Source organism: Vittaforma corneae (genome assembly GCF_000231115.1).
Source record: "Vittaforma corneae ATCC 50505 unplaced genomic scaffold supercont1.3, whole genome shotgun sequence".
NCBI lineage: Eukaryota > Fungi > Microsporidia > Nosematidae > Vittaforma > Vittaforma corneae.
Genome location: NW_006889836.1, coordinates 57800 through 79232, shown reverse-complemented (window position 1 = coordinate 79232; position 21433 = coordinate 57800). Strand labels below are relative to the sequence as shown.

At 36.7% G+C, this 21433-nt stretch overlaps 15 protein-coding genes across 15 annotated transcripts; 6 read left to right on the top strand and 9 right to left on the bottom strand.

Moving 5' to 3' along the window:
• Positions 1-218: 218 nt before the first annotated feature.
• Positions 219-854, bottom strand: VICG_00497 (small GTP-binding protein domain protein; the record flags this gene model as incomplete). Its single annotated transcript, XM_007603887.1, has 1 exon — positions 219-854. One exon carries the CDS (start codon positions 852-854, stop codon positions 219-221), a length of 636 nt encoding a protein of 211 aa, XP_007603949.1.
• Positions 855-1187: 333 nt separating this feature from the next.
• Positions 1188-1964, top strand: VICG_00496 (uncharacterized protein; the record flags this gene model as incomplete). The annotated part of the gene is made up of 1 exon (XM_007603886.1): positions 1188-1964. The coding sequence occupies one exon, from the start codon at positions 1188-1190 to the stop codon at positions 1962-1964; it is 777 nt and encodes a 258-aa protein (XP_007603948.1).
• A 352-nt stretch (positions 1965-2316) lies between these two features.
• On the top strand, positions 2317-3207 carry VICG_00495 (uncharacterized protein; the record flags this gene model as incomplete). Its single annotated transcript, XM_007603885.1, has 1 exon — positions 2317-3207. The coding sequence occupies one exon, from the start codon at positions 2317-2319 to the stop codon at positions 3205-3207; it is 891 nt and encodes a 296-aa protein (XP_007603947.1).
• A 271-nt stretch (positions 3208-3478) lies between these two features.
• Positions 3479-5458, top strand: VICG_00494 (DNA repair helicase rad25; the record flags this gene model as incomplete). Its single annotated transcript, XM_007603884.1, has 1 exon — positions 3479-5458. The coding sequence occupies one exon, from the start codon at positions 3479-3481 to the stop codon at positions 5456-5458; it is 1980 nt and encodes a 659-aa protein (XP_007603946.1).
• Positions 5459-5654: 196 nt separating this feature from the next.
• Positions 5655-6002, bottom strand: VICG_00493 (uncharacterized protein; the record flags this gene model as incomplete). Its single annotated transcript, XM_007603883.1, has 1 exon — positions 5655-6002. The coding sequence occupies one exon, from the start codon at positions 6000-6002 to the stop codon at positions 5655-5657; it is 348 nt and encodes a 115-aa protein (XP_007603945.1).
• Positions 6003-6364: 362 nt separating this feature from the next.
• Positions 6365-6667, bottom strand: VICG_00492 (uncharacterized protein; the record flags this gene model as incomplete). Its single annotated transcript, XM_007603882.1, has 1 exon — positions 6365-6667. One exon carries the CDS (start codon positions 6665-6667, stop codon positions 6365-6367), a length of 303 nt encoding a protein of 100 aa, XP_007603944.1.
• A 573-nt stretch (positions 6668-7240) lies between these two features.
• On the top strand, positions 7241-10285 carry VICG_00491 (isoleucine-tRNA ligase; the record flags this gene model as incomplete). The annotated part of the gene is made up of 1 exon (XM_007603881.1): positions 7241-10285. The coding sequence occupies one exon, from the start codon at positions 7241-7243 to the stop codon at positions 10283-10285; it is 3045 nt and encodes a 1014-aa protein (XP_007603943.1).
• Positions 10286-10494: 209 nt separating this feature from the next.
• On the bottom strand, positions 10495-11574 carry VICG_00490 (uncharacterized protein; the record flags this gene model as incomplete). The annotated part of the gene is made up of 1 exon (XM_007603880.1): positions 10495-11574. One exon carries the CDS (start codon positions 11572-11574, stop codon positions 10495-10497), a length of 1080 nt encoding a protein of 359 aa, XP_007603942.1.
• Positions 11575-12070: 496 nt separating this feature from the next.
• VICG_00489 (uncharacterized protein) lies at positions 12071-12448 on the bottom strand (the record flags this gene model as incomplete). The annotated part of the gene is made up of 1 exon (XM_007603879.1): positions 12071-12448. One exon carries the CDS (start codon positions 12446-12448, stop codon positions 12071-12073), a length of 378 nt encoding a protein of 125 aa, XP_007603941.1.
• A 35-nt stretch (positions 12449-12483) lies between these two features.
• Positions 12484-12726, top strand: VICG_00488 (uncharacterized protein; the record flags this gene model as incomplete). Its single annotated transcript, XM_007603878.1, has 1 exon — positions 12484-12726. The coding sequence occupies one exon, from the start codon at positions 12484-12486 to the stop codon at positions 12724-12726; it is 243 nt and encodes an 80-aa protein (XP_007603940.1).
• Positions 12727-12968: 242 nt separating this feature from the next.
• Positions 12969-14912, bottom strand: VICG_00487 (uncharacterized protein; the record flags this gene model as incomplete). The annotated part of the gene is made up of 1 exon (XM_007603877.1): positions 12969-14912. The coding sequence occupies one exon, from the start codon at positions 14910-14912 to the stop codon at positions 12969-12971; it is 1944 nt and encodes a 647-aa protein (XP_007603939.1).
• A 159-nt stretch (positions 14913-15071) lies between these two features.
• On the bottom strand, positions 15072-16214 carry VICG_00486 (uncharacterized protein; the record flags this gene model as incomplete). The annotated part of the gene is made up of 1 exon (XM_007603876.1): positions 15072-16214. The coding sequence occupies one exon, from the start codon at positions 16212-16214 to the stop codon at positions 15072-15074; it is 1143 nt and encodes a 380-aa protein (XP_007603938.1).
• Positions 16180-17439, bottom strand: VICG_00485 (uncharacterized protein; the record flags this gene model as incomplete). Its single annotated transcript, XM_007603875.1, has 1 exon — positions 16180-17439. One exon carries the CDS (start codon positions 17437-17439, stop codon positions 16180-16182), a length of 1260 nt encoding a protein of 419 aa, XP_007603937.1.
• On the bottom strand, positions 17390-17938 carry VICG_00484 (uncharacterized protein; the record flags this gene model as incomplete). Its single annotated transcript, XM_007603874.1, has 1 exon — positions 17390-17938. The coding sequence occupies one exon, from the start codon at positions 17936-17938 to the stop codon at positions 17390-17392; it is 549 nt and encodes a 182-aa protein (XP_007603936.1).
• Positions 17939-18557: 619 nt separating this feature from the next.
• Positions 18558-21431, top strand: VICG_00483 (HAD ATPase, P-type, family IC; the record flags this gene model as incomplete). The annotated part of the gene is made up of 1 exon (XM_007603873.1): positions 18558-21431. The coding sequence occupies one exon, from the start codon at positions 18558-18560 to the stop codon at positions 21429-21431; it is 2874 nt and encodes a 957-aa protein (XP_007603935.1).
• Positions 21432-21433: the final 2 nt, after the last annotated feature.

The following is a 21433-nucleotide window of genomic DNA, read 5'->3' as shown; positions in this document are numbered from 1 at the left end:
TTTAAATTTTAGCCAAATGTGCTAAAAGTGTGTAAAGCACAGCGTAACGCATGCAATTTAAAGCCGGGATGTTAATTGCACGGACATTATGCATAAGATGTGCTGTGCATTTTAAGAATCGGATATAATACTAAATAAATACTTATTTGAGGAGAAACACTACATTTCAAGATATTTTATTCATATCTTCGAGTACTTAAAGATAAATCTACAATTCCTTAACAGCACCTACTCTTCCTTTTACTCTTGGCGGCGAGGTTACTTCTTTTTACTTTACTTTCGTCTAGTAATTTTTTACTGCTAGCAATCTCCTTTGTAGTCTCTTTTTCAAATATTTTTTTGATAAACGATTCAAAGGCAATGTGAATGTTATCTCCCAAGAGTGCCGATGTTTCAAAAAACGCCATATTTCTTTCCAGAGCAGCCCTCTCTCCATCAGCCCTCGAAACCTCAACCTGATCACGCAGATCAATCTTATTCCCCAAGAGCATCTTGGGAATGCTTTCTTTTGTCGATGACTCAAGGTTGTTTAGCCAAGAAGTGTAAGAATGCTCAAAACTGGGCTTATTAGTTACGTCATAAACAATGACAGCACCCGATGATCCTCGGTAATATGCGGATATCAGCGCATGGTACCTCTCCTGCCCTGCAGTGTCCCACAGCTGCACCTTGATTGACGAGCTTCCAAACTTGAATGTTTTTGTGGCAAAATCAACGCCAATTGTAGATTTTGAATGCTCAATAAACTCATCTCTCACTAATCTAGAAATAATATTCGTCTTACCAACATTTGCATCCCCAATTATCACTATTTTAAATAAATAATCAAACCTTTCCTGGGCTTCGTCTTTCATTTATTTGGGTCTAAAAATGCAAAAACAATCTAAAATGCCAAGTTTTGATTCCCAACCGGTTTATAGAATTTAAGGTTGAGCTTCAAGTTAATATTAGTATCAACATTATATCCGAGCCCTACTAAAATATATTGGTGAAGATAAAACAAGCAAGCGATATCTAACTAATTGCATGACTATTATACTTAACTTCAAAACATATATTTTAAATAATATACTAAGAATTGCTGATTCCAAGATGAAATCATCGCATAAAGTAGGCGCATCTGCACACTGAACTATATCTTATCCACGCTTGATCTTTTCCGATTAGCATTGGACCCATCCTTGTCTATGATTAGGACTGTCAAGCTGGACAACAAGCCACTTTGCATGGTAAAAAACAGCGGCAAAGTGTACATTGGGGATGCAAGAGGATGCATCTACGAAATTTCTCATCCATTCATGAAAATAAAGCACATATTTACAGCATCGGGACCGGTTTCTGCAATTTGCTTCTTCGGCAGCAAAATGTTCTGTGGCACGTGGGATGGTGTGGTGTACCAGGATTTGAGACAGTTGAAATTAGGTGAGAAGCCAGTGAAGTGCATGTGCTCATTCAACAACAAACTGTTCGTTTCAGTGGATAAAAGACTTGTGGTATTAGATGAAAATTTGAGCATTATTGAGAAATATGACACGAGCAATAAAATATTTTGTATGGAAGAAAAAAATGGAAGATTATACTTGGGTTTGGGAGCAGGACTGCTTGCATCGTATATGGGTGAATATGAGGGCGAAAACAAATCTTCTCATAGCTCTACAATTCTTTGCATGAGGAATGGGATTACAGGATCCTGTGACTGCACAGTTAGAAAAAATGATGAAATAGCATTTGAGGGGAGCTCGTGGATAAGGAGCATATGGGATGGCAATCTTTTTTCGTGTGGAAGGCATGTGATATGCAACAATGAGAAAATATACACTCACGATGATGAGGTAGTGGGTCTACTGAGAATCAATAATTTCATTATATCGATAGGATTAGATTTTTGCTATAAAATATACGAAAGTGGTGTGGCTATAGATGAGCATGAAGAAAAAGAGCTTTTAGAAATCTTGAATTCCTAAACCCACGCAAGATTCTCATATCAGGCTGATTATGGAAATCATTTATCTTTGAACAAAATACTGCTATTTTCCTAATGATCCTTTAAATTTTAGTAAATTGCTTTTCATACCATTGTAAAATTGGCGAGTTTTAATAAATTTTCATCTGTTATGCCTGCATGTGACAAAACAACAATCTACTGGTATTATTGGTTTTCATGTTTTTAATTTTCTGTCAAATATTAATATATTTGTATTGTCCCAAATATAAAAACTCGTCTGCAAGTATCCCATGATGAGTCAATAATTGTTAGTATAATGATCTTTTGAGCTTCTTTTCATTTTAATTTCCAATTTTTATTTGTATTGTCCCATGAAAGAACAACTGGGCCAGCTCAAAAGACATGAGCTGCTTGATGAAGAAGAGATTTCTGAAATTTGTAGTAAAGCAATAGAAATTCTAATTCTTGAGCCTAACATCAAAAGAGTCAATTCCCCCACAATTGTTGTAGGTGACATACATGGCCAGTTTTCAGATCTCCTGCAAATTTTCAATTCCCACGGGACACCTGAAAATGTACACTATGTTTTTCTAGGCGATTTTGTTGATAGAGGCGAAAACTCGTTGGAATGTATTTTGTGCTTGCTGATTTACAAGATCCATTATCCAGCGAACGTAACTCTTTTGAGAGGAAACCATGAACAAAAGATAATCAACAAAGTATATGGCTTCTATGATGAGGTATGCATAAAATATTCCAATAACATTATTTGGAAAATGATTAACTCTGTTTTTGATCATCTTAGCATTGTCTGCATCATTGATGGTAGATATTTTTGTGTTCATGGTGGTATTTCACCAAGGGTTTCAATTAATGAGCTGGAAAGAGTGGATAGATTTGAAAAGATAGCAGACCAATCCATTATTAACGATATCATCTGGAGTGATCCTTTTTATAGAATGGGCGCATCCCCAAATCCAAGAGGAAATGGGTTTTTATTTGGAGAAGATGTTCTCAAGCAGTTTCTGATATTCAATAATGTTGAAATATTGATCAGATCACACCAGCTAGCCATCGAGGGATTTAAATGGGATTTTGACGGACATTGCTTAACGATTTGGAGCGCGCCTGACTATATGGGAAAATGCTCCAATCCTGCCAGCGTTCTGTTGATAGAAAGAAACATGCCGATCACGCCCAGAAGTATAAAAATATTTCAAAAAGCAAAGCCAAGTACATCAGCTAGTAAGAATACTGGTTAGCGGAATTACAAGATAATGCATATTTGTATCTGCTTGAAATTATATATTAAGCCAAACGATAAGTGTATGATTTCATAGCTACGATTTTGCAATGTATTTCATATTTTCCATGCTAATAACGGTCAGCACTATAATGAAATATGTTTGCACGATACAGCTAAGCATTGTTAAGCCATTTCCGCATGCTATTCTCGGTATGTATTGGCAACCAGATACTTTTCCATAGCATCAACTATCCTTTTGCTTAAAATTATTTGCATCCGGGGCCCACATGGGAGATGTGTTTCTTCCCAAAAAAGCAACAAAGTATCAGTTTGCATTTGAAGAATTGGTGATGAAAGAAAATTGTGATGAACTGCCAATTTGGGTAAACTATGATGCTCTTATTGTCTTGGAGGTGTTTAGGCCAACTTCGAAGATAGCCATAGACTTCCTTATTGCGATCTCGGAGCCCGTTTCTAGGCCAGCCAAAATGCATGAGTATCAGATTACAGCATACTCGTTGTATGCAGCTGCATCGGTCGGATTAACCACAGACTATATTCTTGAAACTTTGAACAAGTTCTCGAAAAATTATCTGCCAAAGAGCATTAGAAGTTTCATTACAGACTGCACTTTGAGCTATGGAAAAATAAGACTGATCAGGGCACATACAAAGTTTTTTATAGAAGCAATATCTAAGGAAATATTAGAACTTTTGTTAAAAGACAATGTGCTGAGGCAGAGTGTGATAGGACATAGTTTTGAGCAGAAGTCGGTTGAAATTACAAATGTTGAAGAAGTCAAAAAACGATGTATTGAAATAGACTATCCTTTAATTGAAGAGTATGACTTTAAGAATGATGAAATATTGCCTATCCTAGATATAGACTTGAAGCCTACATCCCATATCAGATCATATCAAGAGATATGTCTAAATAAAATGTTTGGAAATGGGCGGGCTCGTAGCGGGATTATTGTTCTTCCATGTGGAGCTGGAAAGACCTTAGTTGGAATCACTGCCATCAGTACTATTAAGAAATCAGCACTAGTGCTTTGCACATCTGCAGTTTCAGTCGAACAGTGGAGACAATCCACTCTCAACTTTACAACTATTGCAGCAAATAAAATAGCTAGGTTTACTTCAGATCGTAAAGAATGGTTTGAGGGCAATGTGGGTGTCCTAATAACTACATACTCCATGATGGCCTATTCAGGAAAGCGATCTTATGAGGCACAGAAGCTTATGAACCTCATTCAGTCGCACGAATGGGGACTAATGATTCTTGATGAAGTGCATGTTGTGCCAGCACAAATGTTTAGAAAAACAGTTTCAGCAATACCACATCATTGCAAGTTAGGACTTACTGCCACTCTTGTTAGGGAGGATGACAAGATTGAAGATCTAAATTTCTTGATTGGGCCAAAGCTATATGAAGCTGACTGGCAAGACCTTAGTGTACAAGGACATATTGCGAAAGTAGAAGGCGCAGAAGTATGGTGCAACATGACTGCCGAATTTTACAGAGAGTACCTGATCCAATCATCAAGAAAAAGAAGAATATTAAGCATTATGAATCCGACTAAGATTCAAATATGTGAGTATTTGATTGAGAAGCACGAGAAGCGAGGAGACAAAATTATAGTGTTCAGTGACAGTGTTCTTGCATTGATGGAATATGCAAAGAAGATGGGCAAGCCATTTATATACGGTCCAACAAGCCAAACAGAGCGAATGAGGATACTGAAGCAGTTCCAGACCAATCCGCAAATAAACACAATATTTCTGAGCAAAGTAGGCGATACATCAATCGATCTGCCTGAGGCAACTTGCTTAATTCAAATATCAAGCCACTTTGGAAGTAGAAGACAGGAAGCACAGAGACTTGGAAGAGTGCTGAGGGCTAAAAAAAGAAACGATCCCAATTTTAGGGTGTATTTTTATTCATTGGTCAGTAAAGACACCGAAGAAATGGTATATTCTGCAAAGCGTCAACAGTTTTTGGTTGACCAGGGATATTCGTTTAATATTATAACTGAAATGCCAGAAGTAATGAATAGAGAGAACCGCCTTTATAAGACAAAATCACAGCAAAAGGAGCTCCTTGCAATCATTCTAATGGCGTCTGAAGAAGACCTAACCTCTGAGGAGTTGAGTGAGGATGAAATGGCGGACTATAATATTGGTAAAATGAGTGTGCTGAGTGGTGCTGAGGGTATGGCGTATGTTGAAAGAAAAAAAGAGGCATATTTGAAAAAGAAGACTGGATAGCTATGCATAATCTACTTGGGACACTGTATATCCTAATAAGCTCCTAGCCGGATTTCATGTCATGCTCTTTTATTTTCTAATTTGGTAGTATTACTGAGCAAAAGTTAGTAAATTCAATTCATTTGCATAAAATGTGCTGGCACAAATTTATTTATAACGACAAGATCGGCAAATATTATCAGCCTTGCATTATCCATCAGGATCCACAGTACATCTTTTTAATTGAGGTCTCAATTTTCTCATAAAGCTCAAAAATCTCCTTGTTTGTCTCAATCAACTCTAAATCATAGGCCTCTTCCTCAATCTTTGGCTTTAGTTCCTTGAATTCGTAGTTATCAAATGTCTTTTCTCTATATCGTTGTGTAATGTATTTAAAAATAAGAGAGTTTTCGTCCTTCGTAATAGGAATGTTGATGAGGCGAGTTTCGAAGTCTACATCAGCCTTCAGCAATGAATTTACTGGCCTGCCGCTTGCCCTGATTTCCCCCTTGAGACTCCAGTCCTTTTCAGAAATAAGATGCCGCTCAATATTCTTTGGATCCATCTCGCGATGGCTTAAAAATTTTCAAAAGAATTTAAAAACGAGCAGACTTTTCTAAACAGATAAGAGATTTCCCAAATGCTACTTCTATTATATAATTGATTTGATAAAACAGATTGTAAAAAGGCAATGATACACTATTGTGTAGAATGCTGGAAAACGAAGATAAAAGACTGTAGTTGTTATTTATTACATGCTCCAAGCCATTTTAATTACTTCTTTTATACAATTACTATTTCAGAATAAATAAGCTTTTAAAACCGAATTTATTGATTGACGATGACAAAGTATAGGTACAAAATAAGTGCCAATTAAGTGCATAGTTTGCTCATTGACATACTCCGATATCAGAAGTCTCAGTACTGCTACTTTTCAAAGCATGACTCAAGCTGTTGTATGATTGAATCGATCTCAAGAACATCAGCCTGGTGGTCTTCAAAAGAACTTGGTGGGCCTTTCTCTACTTTACTTTCAAGTATTAATTTTACAAACTCGCTTTCGTTGGATGCATGCTGGCTGCTATTACCAAGTGAGCTAAAAGGCCTCATGGCCTGTATGCATGTTCCATTTTTTGTCAAATGTAGTCCTGTTTGACAGCATTTTTTGCACTTTTTCCCCTTACTTGAATATTCGCCGGCCATCTTATTATTTTCAAATTCAGATGTCATTCTTGCAATCGGTAAAAATTTTGCAGCTTGTTTATCTAAGGATCACTACCATATTAGTATTTTATATGAAAGATCAGTAATGAAAAGAAAGATGCATGGTAAGTTAAAAGAAAATATGCATAACATACAAGACTATTGGAAATATTGTAATAACCATCCTAATAAATAATATGAAAGAGTAATACTTGAACTATGCTACAATGCACTATAGTAAGTTCACTTTAAATACAAAAATTAGCAAGATAGACATTGTTCATAGCTGTATTACAACAATTGTGTGCGCTTTATTAAAATTTGGAGCTACTGTGGGACCAGGACCTAGAAGCAGGAGTAGTAATTTTAAATCCTTTGCTGTAAATATATTTGTAGGCGTTTAGCACATCGCATTTAGAACTTTTAGACGTAAATGTTCAAATGCATACCACTAAGAGATTTAACAGCCATACAAGATATGAAAAGTTATCTGAACACGAAGAGAACAGCGAATCTAAGCAAGACTATATATAGCCATTCAGTCGTACACAACTTTTTTAAGCTTGATGTAAGCATGAATTTTTTCAAAAATTTTTGTCCATGTTTGCCAAGAACATAAGCTTTCCAAAGGCAGAAGAAGAGGTCATTAAGTTCTGGGAGACAAATGATTCATTTAAGCAGTCTCTTGAAGACTCAAAGACCAAACCAGAGTATATATTCTATGACGGACCACCCTTTGCTACTGGACTACCACATTATGGCCACATTCTCAGTGGTTCGATCAAAGACACGGTTGGGAGATTCTGGCATCAGCAAGGCTTTCATGTAGAAAGAAGATTCGGTTGGGATTGCCATGGTCTACCAGTAGAATACGAGATTGATAAAATGCTGAATATTACTGATCGGCAACAGGTTTTAGACATGGGGGTAGCCAAGTACAATGATGAGTGCAAGGCAATCGTGATGAAGTATTCGTCCGAGTGGGAAAAGACAGTCACAAGGATGGGCAGATGGGTTGATTTCAGGGGCGGGTATAGGACCATGGACAAGGCTTTCATGGAGTCTACATGGTTTATATTCAAACAACTTTGGGATAGAAACTTGATATATCGAGGATACCAGGTTATGCCTTTTAGTACCGCATGCAAAACATCACTTAGCAATTTTGAGGCTAATTTAAATTACAACGATGTTAGCGATCCATCAGTTCTCATTGCATTTCCACTACTCAAACCATTGAATGGATATGAAGTTAGTCTCGTTGCCTGGACTACCACACCTTGGACATTACCCTCAAACTGTGGACTGGTTGTTAACGAGAGATTTAAGTATGATATCTTTAAATATAAGGAAAAGTTCTATGTGATGCATACAAATAGGATTTCAGAATACTTCAAGGATTACAAGATTGTTGATGGTATTTTGGGCTCTGAATTGGTTGGTTTAGAATACTCTCAGCCTTTTGACTTCTTTGAGCATCTCCGAGCCAAAAACTTTTTCAGAGTTGTTTCGGCGGATTTTGTTTCTGACTGTAATGGAACAGCAATAGTCCACTGTGCGCCAGCATTTGGAGAAGATGACTATAAGACGTTTGTTGCAAAAGGATTGATCAAGCAGAATGATGAGGTTCCATGTCCTGTTGATGAAAATGGTAAGTTTACCCTGGGAAAATATAAAGGCATTTATATTAAGGATCTAGATAAGATAATTTTAAAAGATATAAATGAGAGAGTTCTGATGAATGCTAGAATTGTACATTCATATCCATTTTGCTGGCGCAGTGATACACCCTTGATATACAAAATTGTGCCAAATTGGTTTATTCGCGTGCAAGACCATCATGACCAACTATTGCGTTGTAACGAAGAAATCCATTGGGTGCCTGAGGACATTAAATACAAGAGATTCCACAATTGGCTAGCGCAAGCAAGGGATTGGTCAATTTCGAGGAATAGGTTCTGGGGAACGCCATTGCCGGTTTGGACTACCGACGACTATTCTGACATGATCTGTGTGGGCTCTGTTGCCGAACTTGAATGTCTTTCGGGAAGAAAAATCGAGGATCTTCACAGACAATTTGTTGATGATGTTGTCATACAAATGAATGGAAAGACATATCGAAGAATTGAAGAAGTCCTAGATTGTTGGTTTGAGTCTGGCTCTATGCCATATTCTCAGTCGCATTGGCCATTTTCATGTAAAAATATTGGATCGAAGATTAGCGATATTAAAATTAAAGATGATGATGGCTATTTGAGAAAAGATGGATTTCCTGCAGATTTTATTGGTGAGGGCTTAGACCAAACCAGAGGATGGTTTTACACGTTGCATGTCATTTCGACACTGCTTTTCAATAAGCCGGCCTTCAGAAACGTGATTGTGAATGGAATAGTGTTGGCTGAAGATGGGAAGAAAATGTCTAAAAGATTAAAGAACTATCCCGATCCAGCATTTATTTTTAACACTTATGGTGCTGATTCGCTGAGATTATACCTGTTCAGCTCTCCTGTTGTTGAAGCTGATAATCTTAGATTTTCTGAAGGCGGCGTTAGGGAGGTCCTTAAGGTGTTTTTGCTTCCCTGGTACAACTCACTTAGTTTTTTGAAGGAGTGTTCGGAAGGTGATTGCACCACTGAAATGGATTCTTGGATACTTTCATCTTTCAACGCTTTCTGCTTTAATGTTGTTGATTCAATGAAAAAGTATAGATTGAATCCTGTTCTCAATTTAGCCATCAAGTTTGTTGATGATTTAAGCAATTGGTACATTAGAATTAACAGAAGAGCCCTTAGAAATGGATCCAAACTGTTTACAAAACTGTTGAAAGAGTTTTCAATTGTCATGGCTCCATTTGTGCCGTTTTTTTCTGAATATTGCTATCAGAGTGTAAAGGATTCATCGGATCCTGTTTCTGTACATCAATGCATGTATCCATTGGTTAAAGCTTTCTCTAAGCATCCATTCAACCAGGCAAAGAAGGTCATTGAGAGCATTCGCCAAATGAGAGAAAAGCTGAGACTGAAGCTTAAAAGGCCTCTTAAATCAGCAACTGTTGTTTGCAACGAAGAACTAAGATCACTACTAAGCAACTATACGGAAGTCATACAGAACGAATGTAACTTGCTTGATCTCCTGTTTGAAAATGAGACTAAGTACAAGTATATTATTACAGCTAAACCATTTTTTGATAATCTTAAAAAGGACCCGGCAAGCATGAAAAGGAAGATTGAGGCTATCAGAGGCTTGACTGAAGACCAAGTTTTTGCAATCTCCAAGAATCCATTGGAGGTTGATGGAGTAGTCATTTCTAACTCCGACTTGCTGGTTTCCAAGGAGTTTGTTGATCTTAACAATTCCAGTGTCAACGATGATTTTGGAATTATCCTCGATACTGAAATTAACGATTCGATAGTTGAACTGGCCGATGCAAGAGAATTTTACTCGTTTGTTCAGAAGATGAGAAAAGGCTGTGGATTGACAATGAATGATAAAGTCAATGTTTTTATTGATAATGATTACATGAAACGGGTTGTTAGTTCTACTTATTCTGATGTGCTGTTTGGCAATAAAGGGCAATTGGTAGGCGAAGGCGAGTATCCTTTCAATGAAGACAAGATTATGGTTAGTCTATATAAGGCACATTAAAGTTTCGCTATATAAATTATTGTTAAGCTAATCTTTCAAAAAGTATTTAGTTATAAGAAACACATAAGGTGCTAGCAGTATTCATTTATGTCTACTTTAGTTAGTACATAAATAAAGCTTGCCAAGCTAACATTTGTTCGTCAAGATTTAATTGTGCTAATGTCTTAATAATTACTTTACTATTCCTTATTTTATATGCACAACTTCTTCTATTTGTCAGAAACGATAGTTTGGCTACTTGCTCTTTCTTTATATGCTTTCATCATCTGTTCCTGATGTTTCTTCAAGTCTTCTTCCTTAACTGATTCCTTCAGTGAATCAAATGTATCTAATACTATTTTAATATTGTTTGGTGTGTTTTTATCAGACCTGATCCTGTGTAAACACCATCCACCAGTTTGGAGTGTGAGATCATCAATGTTGATTACTTCCTTTTCGAAATCAAAGGTAAACTCTCCAATTTTATTGTCCAAGTCAATGGTCTCATCATCGGTAAAATAGAAGTCAAAGAAGACAAACGTATCTCGGAAATTCATTTTCTCTAAAATGTCCATCTGCTGGCCAGAGACGTTACAAAAGAGCGAAAGTATGCCTGAATTTATTGTCTTCTTGATTAAAAAATCAATAGTATTGAGGTGTGGAGGTTTCCATTTGAAGATCTTTGATCTTGCACAAAGCAAATATGGTTCATTTACTGGCGTAAATATCAGCCCGTCGTTTTCATGCAAAAGTTTAGAAATGCTGTCCAATATCTGTGGAAATGAATAGCTCTTGTACATTGGCTTTCCAGCGATGTAGAAGCTCTTAAGGATTGAGTCATTCTTGCGCTTAATAAAACCTTTCTGTACAATCTTTTCAAACTGAAAGCAATACCACAATCTTTTATTGAGATCTGAGTGAATTCTAGATCTTGAGTCATAAATCAGGCAATCAAACATAGAAAAAATGTATTTATCATTTCTACCTTTTTCTAGATACATTTCCCCGTCAAATAAAAATATATAAGGTGCATTGAAAAGGAGATCAGTCTGGTAGAATCTGTTCTTTCGATCGTAAAAGTAGATAAAACCCTCAAATACAAATAGCATCACTCGTATTCCATCTGTTTTTTCACAAACCAAGTAGTCCTCATTCAAAAGATACTCAATAGCTTCCTGAGATAGGGTGACTGGGTGTGAACCAATAAACTCTTTGATTTCGTCTTGCAGTTCAAGTACTGTGCGAAGAGCGTCTAAAAGTTCTCTACTTCTGGTCTGATTTACTTCTTTTGCGAAATCATTTACAATCATTGCTTCACTTCTCTGAGGGCCATCTATATAAAAATATTATAATAGCAAACTAAATAGGCTTTAAATTAAAAATACATCACTCATTGTAGATAGGATGACATATTTAAGAGAAATATAGCAGAAAATGCCCATTATGCCATGTTTTTAATACGTTTTAATTTATTTGTAAGAAGGAAAAGTGTATCATCCTTACTCGCACCTTCTCTTCTGTCTTTCCTCTATAATCATCCTTGAAACTTGCTGTTGCTTACTCTTCTTGTTAGACGCATCGATTATGAAGTCATCGTCATCAAATAAACTTTGAAATCTACTGTCCTTAATATCAAAACCAAAGTCGTCTGGTTCTTTCTTGTGTTCCTTATTTTTGAGTGTTTTGGAAATATTGATTGCACTGCTGTCTTCGGAAATTATCTGTTTTTTAAGACTTAGTCCTTCTGTTTTCTCTTCAGGCCAAGTTTTAAATTCGTCTGGAATATGAATACTAGTTTCTAACTCATCAGATAATTGTATCTAGACTTTCATCCATACTGCATCTTTTGTTGGCTTTGTTTGTATTTTCATAGCCACATGGGTTGCTGCAGTCGTCTAGCAAAGTATCGCCTTTAAAGTCAGCCGGAACAAAGCTAAGATCAAAAATATTTCCCGTAGCCTCAATCTCAAGACCATCAATAGAATCATATGCATCCTTTGCATGTCTTTTATCGGTGAACTCAGCAATAGCATATTGCTGACTTCGCTCCGTTCCAAACAGCGAAATCCTTACTATACTGGGTCCAATCACTGATTCAAATATTCTAAAAATTGTCGAAAGATTCACTGAATCAAAGTCCAAATTTGTTATTGCCAGTCGATTGGTTATTTCGTGTTCATCCATGGGCTATAAATAAAACTGAAAATTTTGAATCTAGCATGAGCACGTGCAAAGGCGTAGTCAAGGATGTCCAAAAGCAGGCAGAAATGCTGAACATGAAGCTTTCAGGTGAAATAGCGGAGTCAATAGCTCAGAAAACAGAGTGCTTTATTGTCGGGCTTCTTAAAGAGGCTACTGAGATTTGCAATGAGAACAAACGAAAGATTGTGATGCCAGAGGATATAAGGCAGACAATAAGCAGAAGAGGATTAGAGATACTCTATCCATTATTTGATGAATAAACACAGCTTTTTTATTTTATTTGAAATAGCCATTGATACTTGCGAGTCTGTGCAGAGCTGATACCACTACCAAATGTGTGCAATTTCATCTGATTAATACCTAAGCATAACCTGTAATTGCAGCCAGACAGTAATTGCTAGACACCTAGGTAAAATATTATATGGCAATATTAGATTGATAGACGGGGCTTCTATGCATGAGTAATATTACTAAATCATTATAAACTACATGTATGGCTCCATTATTCACTTAAGTTGCTTTCACGTCTTTTAATGTAGTCAATTAATTCCTTCCCTGTCAATGCGGTCTTTGAGTTTAGTGCCTTGAAAATATTGAAATCTCTCTTGTCCTCCTCTTTTATACTCACCAGCTCATCGTTTTCAACTGTAAATTCCTTGCTTTCGGCTACCTGTGCATCTTTCTTGAAGCTTGAATGGATATCAAAGAGATCCAGGAAATAGTCTCGATCAAAGTTGGCATTGGGGTTTGATAGAATCTTTTTGCTCAAACAGTCTTTATAAATCTGTTTCTGATATATTTTTTCTTCAATAGTATCTCTACAGACCAGTCTGTAAATTTCAACTTTAGATTTTTGTCCATATCGATATATTCTCTCCTTGGCTTGACTGTCCGTCGATGGGTTCCAATCTGGATCATATATGACTATTCTGTTGGCGCCAGTTAAATTTAATCCTAGCCCACCAACACGTGTGGTAAGTAGAAAAATAAAATAGCTATGGTCATTGTTGAATGTGTTGATTATTGTGGATCTTTTTGATGTTGGTGTTTTTCCTGACATTTCAATAAATTTGAAATCAGGTCTAAAGCTTGATATTCCCATTTTGGCTATTTGAAGCATTTTATATGTTTGGAAAAATAGCAGAACGCGATTCTTTTCGCTGTACCATTGGTCAAGCATATCAAACGTAACTTTTAGCTTGGACGAGTCATTAATAAGCTGATTAACACTGGCATTTTGTAAATCGGGATTGCCTGAGTCTGAAGAGTCGCTGTGGCTATACTCTACGAATGGCTTTTCACCCACGAGTAACGGATGGTTGCAGATCTTTCTTAGATATACCAATGCGCTAAGCAAACTGCCCTTTGATCCAAACCCGCTTTTAATCAATATTTCAAATTTCTTTGACTTCAAAGCCTCTAAGTACATTTGCAGTTGTTTATCTGTTAGGCTAATAAAAATTACTTTATCAAGCTTACTGGGCAGAATGTGATTGACAGATGCCTTCATTCTCCGGAGTATAAACGGTTCTATGATTGATCTCAGCATAACTGAATATTGGTATGATATCTGTTTTTCTTTTTCGGTTTTACAATGCTTTATCTTCCTTTCAAATTCATCCTGGAAGGTAGAGTATGATCCAAGCACATTTGGATTTACGAAGTCAAAAATAGACCATAATTCTGCAAGATTGTTTTGTATTGGAGTGCCTGTTATTACAAAACGGCATCTTGCTTGCATTCTCTTCGCCGACTGCGATATTAGCGACTCTTTGTTTTTGATTTTATGGCCTTCATCAAGAAACACAACATCAAACGTTGGTAGTATATTGCATAGTCTAAATGATTCATAGCTAAGCACAAAAATGCCTTTGCTTTTAATAGACAACTTTTTGTATATCTTCGGACAAGGCTCAAGCTTTCTCAGCTGATCAACCCAGTGATCAATAATTGTTGCCGGTGCCAAAATCAAGAATTGTTCTGCTTTTTTTGAATAAAAAAGTGATACTATTGCTGTGCAAACCTGTATGGTTTTGCCAAGGCCCATTTCATCGGCCAAGATGCCCCCTTTCTCTAGCTCAAACAGATCAAGCATCCACATAACACCTAGCTTTTGATAATCAAATAAATAATTCCAAGCATTCATCGGAATTCTAAAATTACCGTAAATAAATGCATCATTATGCACAAAAACACCAATTTCCTTAGCTTTGGATCCCAGCTCAAACATTTCTATTGTTTGTTCTTCTCCGTCTAGCTTTTTAAGCTCAAGCTCTAATGCTTGCTCAACAACTTTTATTTCTCTTCTAATTTGTAATCTTTTGAACGAGTCTGTGGTGTTTTCAAGCTTTGATTCTAACTCCGCGATCTTTTTATCGGCTTGCGTTTTCAAGTACTTTACGACGAACGACTTCTCATAGTCGTCAGTGTCTTTGATTATTGACATAAATAGAAAGGTCTGTTGAAAATCTACTTTTAAAACAAATTAAGCACATGTTTTGTAGTACTGCCTCGAGACGATCACTGAAATACTACTTGATAATGCAGAACTTTAGAATTTGGCATCGGACAGATAAAGTGGGTATTTTTGAACTATTTAATATTCTTACCACGAAACGCTTCGCAACTTCCGAAGCTTTTCCTCCAACGGCTCCAGTTCCTTTTTAACTTTTGTTCTCATATAGAAAATAGGACAAACCCGATTGACACAAAGCACTTCGTTTACAACACTTCCCATACATCTTTGGCATTCCACCCAGCAATTATTAAATTTTTTTGTTTTTTCATTGAACTGGTGTTGAATGGCCATGAATAAGCTGGGGAAATTCGGACGGCATGCAGCACAAAGTATTGTGCCGGGCTTCTTGCATCCAACACACTCATCTTTTGTTTTTACAAACATATTCATTGGCCCTTGCATTGTTACACCACTGGATATTACTTTTGTGTGTTCGCCATGGAACAGCGAAGAAACATTCTCCATCACCGGCTCAAATAATCTTTGCACAGGTTTGACAAGCTGCTGTTCAATGTAATACTCCTTGTCAATTGGGAGGTTGTTTTCAAGAACATAGACTGGATCCTCACTCTTTTCATATGCTGCCATTTTCTTATCTCCTTTTACAATGACATAGGGAATGCGATCGCCAATTCCAACACTTATTCCGCGTTTTCTAAGCTTCTCTGCAAGCTCGGTGTGTGCTTGTTTTGTCGTGTAATTGCTTTTTGTAAATGTTTTGGAAATGACTAACTGGCTTAAATCAATCTGGTCGGTGTACAAATCCCTAACAACATCTTTCACATAGTTCTTGGCAGCCTCAAGATTCTTTTCAAAGAGAATCTTGTTCAGGCAATTCTCAATAACGGTTTTGACCAGCTCACAATTATCTCTTCGAACAGTTTCAATTCCTTTTGTGTCAATTTTGTCTGGCTTTTGTGGATTTGTGTAAACCAGTCCAGCATATCTTTTTTTATTGATAAGAAGATAGGGACTATAGACTTTTTCAAATTCCAGTGAGATGGGCTTTTCAAATTTGTCGGATACAAACTGACTCACTTTTTTGGATATTTCAAAAACCTTTTCCAGGTCCTTTTCAGAAAAATTAATCATCACAGAATCAGTATCGCCATAAATAACCTGCGCATCATGCGTAAATCCATTTTTAAGATTGAAATTGTCTTCAATCAATTTCTTTGTCATTGATATCATGTCTCTACCAAAAGGCGGTTGTGCTCTGGGAAATCTCAATGCAGGGCAGCTGACCTACGGTTGCACCTGTAAATCCGTACAGTGAATTGGCACAAATCTTCAGAGCATATTGTCTTGCATCAAGACTCCTCTTAATAATGGGATCTGTAGATGCTTTGAACAACGCCTTAGCTTCTTTTCTTGCTTTTAACAGATTTCGCAAAACTTGAGGCAGGATACCTTCTTTAGTGCTTGCAGAACAAAAGTAATTGTTAGTGGGTGTTTTTATGCCTCCGACCTTGTCATACTGCTCTTTTGTGAGCAAGGTTGTATAGCATAGGTTTTTACTGATCATGATCGATGGATAAAGTGACGTAAAGTCTAGTACAGTGATAGGGTCGCTATAAAATCCTCTTATTGGATCCATGACAAATCCGCCCTCATATGGAACATACTCATCTGTTACTTCTACGTCCGGAATGAGGTAGCCATGCTTCGAGGACTCTCTGTATATCTGCGTTAGAACCTTAATAGAGGTGCCCCGAGTTGAGAAAAAATCAATAGGAACATATGTTGCCCTGGAAAGCTCCGAATAATTTATGAGAACATTCAGCTTATCAAAAATCTGCATTGGTAGATATGTGTCATGCAAACAGTACGATGCTATTCTGGCCCTTGTCTCTTTATTGCCATTTTGTAGGTCAAACATCGAAGATGGTGGCACATCTTCCTTCTGGTCTCCTAGAAAATGGACAGAAACAGAGTTTAAAGAGTAGCTTCTTAATTTATGGTCTCTTCTTATTACGTGAAGTAGATCAAAAATCAGCCTGCCTTCAATATTGATGTCCTTTGCATCAAAGGTACCAAACATCTTCGAGGACTGCTGTCTATTAACAACTCTGCTAACTTTATCAGTTCTTCCAAGTCTTCCAAAATCCTTTAGCCTCAATATTTCAGCTCTGTCAAGAATGTATGAAAAATCAAAGCTTTTAATATTATATCCAATTACGATATCGGGGTTCGTTTCAAGAAAATATTCTCTCCAAGCATTTAGCAACTCTTCTTCCGTCTCGAACCAGTAAACATTGGAATTAGGAATGCTTGCAGTCTCTTTCAGACAAAATATGGTTCTTGAGAGCCCTGAAACGCCATATCTTCCAACACTGTTTCCTATTTGAATGATAGGATCCTTTTTAGAATCGGGAAAGGATTGTGTTTCTGAGCAGCATTCAATATCAAAGCTTAAAATTTTCAATGGTATAACTTTTATTATATTCTCCTTCAAATGGTAGCTGTTCAATAAACGAAGATTCGGTAGAAATTACAAAAGGATCTGTAGACTCTGTTTTATAATTCCTCACCCTAAGATAGCTCATACCCGACAGGTTGAGATCATTCATAAATCTTAAAATGTACGGGAAGTTGCTTTCGAATATTTTAAATTTGACTTTTTTCTGTTCCAAAGTTATGCCGTTTTCAAAAAATGCCTTGGCAGATCTGAAAGAGCTGGGGTTGTTGAAATATACTTTGTAAAACACTGACTTCTTATCACTGTATCCATAAATACTCTGTTTGTACACTTTTTCAATGCCCAGGCACTTTGCCTTTGCAAAATTTCCTAAAATAAAGCTCTGAAGCGCGTCTACCGAAATTTCAACTGATGGCTGAATGTATAAATAGGGAATAAAGTCCCCTACCCTAACTTGGATTGGAGTAGTGTCCATTGTATTTCCAAATATTGTAATGGTTGGTGCTGTTATATCCAGAGATAAATTGTCCTGCATGTAATCGATGTGGGTTTGTAACAAGATGATCTCGCTCATCTGGGCTAACTTTTCGGAAACAATATGTATTATCAATATACAAATCGCAATTTAAGGCCTGCACGATAGATTTTTTATAAAATAGTGCAGTTGACTAATCAAGAGCTGTCTGTCTCTTGCTTTAATAATATTATCTGCAACTGGTAAAAAACTATGACGCTGAACAAAAACAATCTACATGATATAATATGGCCAAAATTTAGAACGCCGAATATATCGAAACATGGTATCAAAAATCCTTCTTATATTCCAGTGTTAGGATGCCATCCGTTTCGAGCCCTACAAGCTCATTTAGTTAAGGGCAAATAATGTGATATTCTGACAATACTGGATTTATTGGCGATATAGCGAATTTTGCAAAGATGCTTTAATAAATGAAAGGTAATCGGAGTTACCAAAACTATTTTATTGTAACGGGTAAACCTTCTCCAACACATTCTTCTGATAATTATGCATTAAACTTGATGCTCTTCCATGGGCTGAATAAAATTGTAAAGTATTGCCTGGACAACAAGATTAACTGTGCATTGCGTGTTTGTTTATATGCTAACATTGTATTTTTGACCTTACACGAAAAAGAATGAACGACCACAAACTACCTATTAGAAAGCTCCTGGATAAATATGGAATCCTGGAAATAAGCAGAAAATCATACGCTTCCCTTAATAATGCTGTCGTTCTAAATGATCCCTCGAGAGGCAATAATATTATTTTTCCAAAAAGAGACTATTCCTTGATGCATCTAGCATTTGGAACAATTCTAGAACCCGTGAATATGCTTTCTCTGCTATGCGCTGCATTTCTAGTCGTTGTTTACGAATTTAATGAGGAGGAAACATGCCACCTGTTGGTATTCTTGTCTACACTTTGCATAATGGCTGTTAAAACGATCTTTGAAGTGTTTGAAGAGTCAAAAATCAATGGAATTTACAAACAACGGCTAGACTCGCATGATTGCCGGATCGTTAACGAAGATCATATTGTTCATATAGACAGGGAATTAATTAAAACTGGAGATGTTTTGGATTTGAAAAAGGGAGATACTGTGGGAGCTGATGCCATTCTTGTGAAGTCAAACAATGTTGAAATAGAGCGAAGCATCGGCCAGCTTGGCGTGAAGAACCTCAAAAGAACACATACAAAGCACAAAGATATTTTTGAAGAATCAGATAATGTCGTTTTGAGCTCAGATAGAATTGTAGGTGGAAGGGGCAAGGCTGTAGTTGTCCGAATTGGAAACGATACAAAAATTGCTGAAATCTACAGAAATATGTTTTATAAAAGGAAATACCAAAGTGAACTATACTCAGAAATGACTTTGTTTTTTGTAGGCTCATTGGTTTTTGGATTACTGTTGAGTATGGCTTTGATTCTGATCGGCCTGACAACAGGAATAACCTTCTTCAATGCTGTTGATCTCACGGTGTCGGTCTTAATTACGTTGATCCCTGAGGGAATTCCGTCTACTGTTAAGCTGCTGCTATTCTCCGCAGGTTCAAAATTAAGCGAAAAGAATATTTATATTAGAGACGTTGCATCTATTGAAAAACTAGGATTGGTCACGAGAATACTTGCCGAGAAAAGCGCACTTGTTCCTAGTGAAAATATTGCATGCTCATATGTGTACAATGGGCAGGATCTGATTGATGTTGAATTAGCATTTATTGATAAAAATGAAGATTCGTTATCATTTCTACAGAAAATAGGGTATATGACAAAACTAATAAGCTCATCAAAAGACCAGCACCATAACAGAGCTTATTATCTTCCATTAGAAACACTGGGAGATATTTGTTGCAAGTATTTTGCCAACCACACTCGTGTTGCCACAAAGATCAAGGATGTAAGGTTGAAAGATCTAAATGGCACAATTGTGGATGAAAGTGATTTTAAATCAATCTATGTGACCGGCTCTGTAGAATCGGTTTTAAAGGTATGTAACAAGTCTTTCGTAGACCAGAACAAGAAAAAGCTTATTTTCAGCAAAAAAATGAAAACTATAACATTGCACCACAAAATGAAAATTGAAGGGTATGATAGTGTTGCATTGGCCTATCGATCATTTGGCAAGAACGAGCAGACGTTTAAAATGAAAGGATTGACATTTGTTTGTGTGTATTTTTTGCAAGAGATGCCAGAATCTGATTTACCACTGGTATCAAATATTTTCAAAAATGCAGGCATTAAATTTTCAATAGCCACAGACACACATTCGGAGAATAAGCTGAACTCAAGCAGAAACATTCTGGGTCTTAGAGAGAAGTTTGTAAGAGATGACCAATTTCTAAAAATAGATGAGCCTGCGACGGGCCATATAATAAAAGCAGAGCAGTATATGAACTTTGATGCAGAATTAAAAAGACTGTTTATCCAAAGAGACAAGTTTATCATTTACAGATGTAATGCGGACTCAAAGTCTGAAGTTGTGAATGATTTACAGCAGAACGGTGAGGTTGTGTGTTTTGTCGGGTCACAGATGGACGATTCGCGTGCTCTAAGCAAATCAGATATTGGTGTCTGTTTTCAGGATTCAAGTCGTATTTGCAAAGAAGCGAGCTCTATGGTTTTCAATCCTCAGAAATTTGATGATATTATTTATAGCCTCGAAGAGGGCAGGCTGTTTTTTATCAACTTGCAGAAGTCGATTAGGTATATTCTCATGCACATTAGTCCACAGTTATTGCCTTTTGTTCTTTATGTCGTCCTAGGAACGCCAATGCCGCTGTCGCCTATTTTACTTATATTTTTGAATTATCTAGTCGAGGTGATTCCAGCAGTGTTTTTTTCATTTGAAGACCCCGAATTTAATCTTTTGCTAGAGCCACCGAGGCAGTGCAAAAACAATGCTTGGTCATTGGGAAATTTAGCTGAAGAGCTGGGACCAATCCAGAAGTTTAAACGTTTTATTCGCGACATGATGGGTGTATTGAGTAACGGCATAATGTACAGCACAACTATCCTTTCCTGGTCAATTATCGAAGCGGGATTAATCTCATCAATTGGGTGTGAGCTAGCCTTTTATTCGGTGCTATACTCAAACAACATTCCTTTTTCAAAAATGTTCTTCTCGGCAAATACATATTTTCAATACAAATCACCAGATCTTAGATTAGCTGATGGGAGCATAATAGACTATGAGGAGCAGCTCGCTATTGTATTTAGAGGACAAAGCACGTATTTTCTTGGGTTAATGGTCTGCCAGTTTGCAAACATGCTTGTATGTCGACGTGACAAAGAATATTTTTTTCAAAGATTCTTTAAAAACTTCAAGATAGTCGTATTCACAATAATCGGCATAGCACTTTCCACTCTTATTATTTTCGCACCGTTCTTTGAAACGTTTTTGTTGATCAAACGACCAAATTTGCTGTCGTTACTTTTCCCAGCAGGTTCTGCAGTTTTAATATTGGCAATCGATACTCTTAGAAAATTTAAAAAAAAATTCACACTGTGAAC